Raw genomic sequence first — 4,455 nt, 5'->3', positions numbered from 1 at the left:
TATATATACAACACATATAAAAATGGAGTGTGTAGAAATTTATAAGCGCAACTGTGAAAGTAATTTAAGTGAATTTGTTGTGATCTATCTGAGTAATCCGCTAAAAAATTGCAACGATGATGACAGCATTAGCGATACTGTTGTTGCTACTGAACAGCAAGAATTGCTGCAATTACATCAACAACAAAAACCTACAACAACACCACAATTTCATCATTTATTTTTCCCTGCGAGCGATGAATTTATTGTTTTTCAGCAAACGCCACAACAAACAACAATAACAACAACAACATTTGAGAAAAGTAAACACACACAAAATAAATTAATTTTATTTTTATTTTCAGTTGAATAAAGATTATTACATGGTTAAAATAAATCAATATTAACTGTGCTATCATAAAAAATTACTACTCTATTTTATTCATTTTAAATAATAATTTTTTCCAATTAATTTTTTTTCTTTATGAAATTATTTTCTTTTACAGTTTTCTGTTAATTTTTTATTTAATTTTCATTTTCCGGTTTTTTTTTTGTTTTTACAGATGAACGCAAAAAATCTTCGCTGCCCACAATACCCACAATCTCCTACACTGTGGGCAATCGTGATACACTAACCTCAGTAGCTGCTCGTTTTGATACCACTCCATCGGAATTGACACATTTGAATCGTTTGAATAGCTCATTCATCTATCCGGGACAACAACTCTTAGTACCAGATAAGAGCGCGAAAGATGATGCTTCAACAACAAGCTCCACAGGTACCACCGATGAAAAAGGAGCTAGCGCATCTGGTAAATCAAGTCCTGTTGAACGTAAACTATCCACCGACGAGCAAAATGATGAGAAAGGTAAGCTAAAAAATAATAATAAAAAAGTAAATCTTTAAAACTCTACATAACATTATTCTAAAAAGTATTTTATTTTTTTATTTTAAAGTAAATATAATAACAGTTGCATTGCGAGAAACAGAACACTGATCAATAAAAGTTACTCTGTCTTGCAAAGTCATTCCAAAGTGCACAAAATTTAAGAATGCTATACTAAAATTGCAAGAGTTCGAAAACATCTCTGTTGCAGAATTGCAACATCAAAATAAAGCAGCTGTACTTGCATTATACCACTTCCACATGAAGAGCAACAGCTGCCAAAACAGCTGTTTTGTTTTTTCTTTTTTTTTCGTTGCAAGCTTGTTTAGGTATGGCAAGATTGCAAGCAATTGCAAGAAACTTTATGCGTGTATTTTGTTGTTGGTCGTTGCAAGCTCTAACAATCTGTACATTTCGTGCACCTTGCAATGAGTTTGCAAGACAGAGTGAATATCCCTAATAATTTTTTTTTGAGTAAAAATATTTCAAAAACAAAAGATAATAACATATAAACATAAAAAAAAATTAAGTACACTGAATAATAAATTTAATAAAAAATATTCCAAAAAAAAAAAATGAAAATAAAATAAGAGGCAAAATACAAATAATTAAATAAAATATAATTAAGTTTAACTGTAAAAGTAAAATATAGTAAAAAAAATGTTTAAAATTTAAGAAACGAGCTTCAGATTTCGTTTTGAATTTATATACAGGATTTGTCAAAAATAATTAAAAAAATTTTTCAATTAAAAAATCCTTAAAAATAAGAAATCCCAAACTGAGAATTTGTGATCTATTTAAATTGACTAAATTGAATAATGGACGATCATTCAAAAACTATCTGTCTATCCTGAGTTAAAAAACTATATCTGGTTCTACACTTATTAAGGTTATTGCAGTGATGGGACGGATTTCCTAGGTAAGAGAGTTTAAAGCCACTTCGAACCTCCACTGTTCAAACGACCAACATATTTTGTAACAGATTTAGATCCTCTGAGAAGCAAGTTTAGAACATGTTTAATCTTTATTGCATATACGAACGATCTTGATAATAGAGATATGCGGGCACTTAGTTCTACTTACTCACAGCTCTTTCTTTCTCTTTATGAAAAACTAATTTCTATACAAAAGTCTATATGTCGTTGATCTTTTCCAACTTGTTTTCCAACAGAATGATTTAAGCAATTATTTGTATAATCCTTATTGCGAGCTTTAAGTGAAGCAAACTACTTATCTCGAGCTTTAAAACCCTTTTTTTTTTGAAGTAGATGGAAAGTATTGAAAGCCACACTGTGAGACTTGAACCCACTAAAACCACCTTTAAGGACTGAATGGAAAACATTTCTATAGTATTGTGGAAACGCAATGCAGGTGCGTTTCGCTAGTATGCACCGGTCCTAAGCGAAGCATAATATTTACTTTACGTTATAAGTAAAGCATAAATGTTTTTTCTGAAGAGTACAGATATAAGACACGTAAATATATACAATTGCAGATAAGTGACAAGTTCACAGGCTATCAACAAAACGATTAATAATGGTTACTACAGGATTCTCTAATTTATGATTTCATAAACAGAAGAACTGTGATTGAGGTATCGATCAATTCAAAGTATTTTCTGGACCTTCCTTTTTTTGTGTGCTATACTTTATTATTCAAATGTGATCTAAAAGACATCTTACAGTACTTAATCCCTTTAATTAAATTTCTAATAACTTCTCGACACATGTTCGGCAATAATTCTGCCATAAATTGACGAAAATTCGTAATCGAAGCATGAAAAGTTTGAGGATCCTTTACGTAACCTCATACAAAAAAAAAATGCAATGACGACAAATTGCGCATAAACGCAATAAAACATGTTTTGTGGTTGTTGTTTAAAATTTTTTTTTGCTGAAAATAATTGGTAGTCACGTGACTGCAAAATATAAGAATTGATTGTTTGTATCAGACCTTTCCCAAATTTAAGAAAGTATGAACCTATCCTACATCCAGACTAAATACGGTTTGTATCATCCCTTTTTCATTTTCAAGATAGTACGGATCTATCTTACCTTCAGACTAAATACCACGCCATATGAATGGCGTTTCGATCGTTACTTATAGATTTTGAGTACCGCAGATGTGACAATTTGTTTTGGTAACATACCCATCTCATTTAAAATAAGACATACCACTGAAGTACAGTTATGAGTTACCTTTCGGAATCACAAAATGGCTATACACAATGTAATGAGATCCAACACAAACCAAATAGAAGACAAGAATAATGTCATAACTTTTATCAAAATTTTATTATAGTTGGTATATATTATAATAAGAGCGTTAGCACTTACTATATGGCATATGCTGTTGTACTTTTTCTGCTCTTCCCTTTAATACTCATAAAAGCACTTCCTCTATATATTCTGTTTTTTTATTGATAGTTGTTTTTTCTAGGAAAATAATCAGTTTTGATTTCCTAGAAAGCAATAATGTATTTTATATTGGTCTATCACTGTGACGCCAGCAATAGATCAATACAGTTCCCCTTTTATCACCATTTTCAAAGCAGAGGTTATCCTTCATGTTAGGTAATAATATTTTAGTACACATTACTTCGAAAAGCCCTCCCATGAAATTAGAAGTGAACGTGCAGCGGTAAATAATATATGCATATGCATTTCTTGCTCACTCTTCTATGTTATCAAAGCTCAATTCAAAATTTTTTTATATTTATATTGGAGAGAATTTTATTATGATATTGCATTTCTTTCATCAAAAATTGCAGCGTATTTTTTTATTAAGACTTTAAATTTTAAACCTCACTACTCATTTTTTATTTTCATTAAGCTTCATGAATCATAGCTCATGTTAGGTGCAATATGATTGATAATTGTTGTGTTAGATAAAGAAAACATTAGTAATTTGCCTGCTAACTAGTCAGTCAATCACTCTAAACATCTATATAAACATATCAAAATAATATATTGTGTATAAAAGTTCTTAAGCTGCATTTTAGTTATCAGAAATATAACATGACCATGTGCTGTGCCTATCTATGGAATGAGGTATTTGGTATTAGGCCTGTTCACGATTTTTATTTTGTATTCTAAAGGCATGTTAAATTGCTAAATATAAAAATCGTAAATGTGCTCTACAGAACAGAGTTCAATGTATCAATACAAAAAAATGTTTATGTGACTCTATTTGTATATTTCAAAAATACACACACGCTAAAATATAAATTCAAAAAGTTAAAAAAAATGTCAAGCAAAATTCGAATTTAACATTTAACAAATAAAATATTTACCACAAACTCGATATTTTAGCATTTTAGCTATTTAGCAAAAGTTTCGTATGCCAAATAGAATTCATAAGGACTCCTCCTTTATTTGAAAACATTTACTGTTTACATACTATATATATTTCATGAAATATTTAATAAAATATAACTACATCGATTTAAATAAATTTTTATATATAAAATCTATAAAACAAAATATAACTATTAGGGGAACTCATCTAAGCATATAAATTTATCAAATGTATAGTTTTATGCGTTTAGGTACACTTTTATATGAACGCACTTAGTGAAATATTTGTGTAA

The 4,455-nt window shown here is 29.5% G+C and overlaps 1 protein-coding gene across 1 annotated transcript; it reads left to right on the top strand.

Annotated features, from left to right (window-relative positions):
* Positions 1–977, top strand: LOC119677168 (nuclear receptor coactivator 7-like). Its single transcript, XM_038088437.1, has 3 exons — positions 1–302; positions 543–848; positions 937–977. The coding sequence occupies exons 1-3, from the start codon at positions 23–25 to the stop codon at positions 975–977; spliced, it is 627 nt and encodes a 208-aa protein (XP_037944365.1). The 5' UTR covers positions 1–22.
* The last annotated feature ends 3,478 nt before the right edge of the window (positions 978–4,455 follow it).

The sequence above is a fragment of the Teleopsis dalmanni genome, chromosome 2 (assembly GCF_002237135.1).
Source record: "Teleopsis dalmanni isolate 2A chromosome 2, ASM223713v2, whole genome shotgun sequence".
NCBI lineage: Eukaryota > Metazoa > Arthropoda > Insecta > Diptera > Diopsidae > Teleopsis > Teleopsis dalmanni.
The sequence above is the reverse complement of the archived record's forward strand: the minus strand, read 5'-3'. Positions and strand labels throughout refer to the sequence as shown.

Bases quoted from the DNA above. Each gene is read 5' to 3' on its own strand.
- LOC119677168 (XM_038088437.1), top strand. From the start codon at position 23: ATGGAGTGTGTAGAAATTTATAAGCGCAACTGTGAAAGTAATTTAAGT. The intron at 303-542 runs GTAAACACACAC...TTGTTTTTACAG, and splicing joins AACAACAACATTTGAGAAAA to ATGAACGCAAAAAATCTTCG. The intron at 849-936 runs GTAAGCTAAAAA...TTTATTTTAAAG, and splicing joins CGAGCAAAATGATGAGAAAG to TAAATATAATAACAGTTGCA.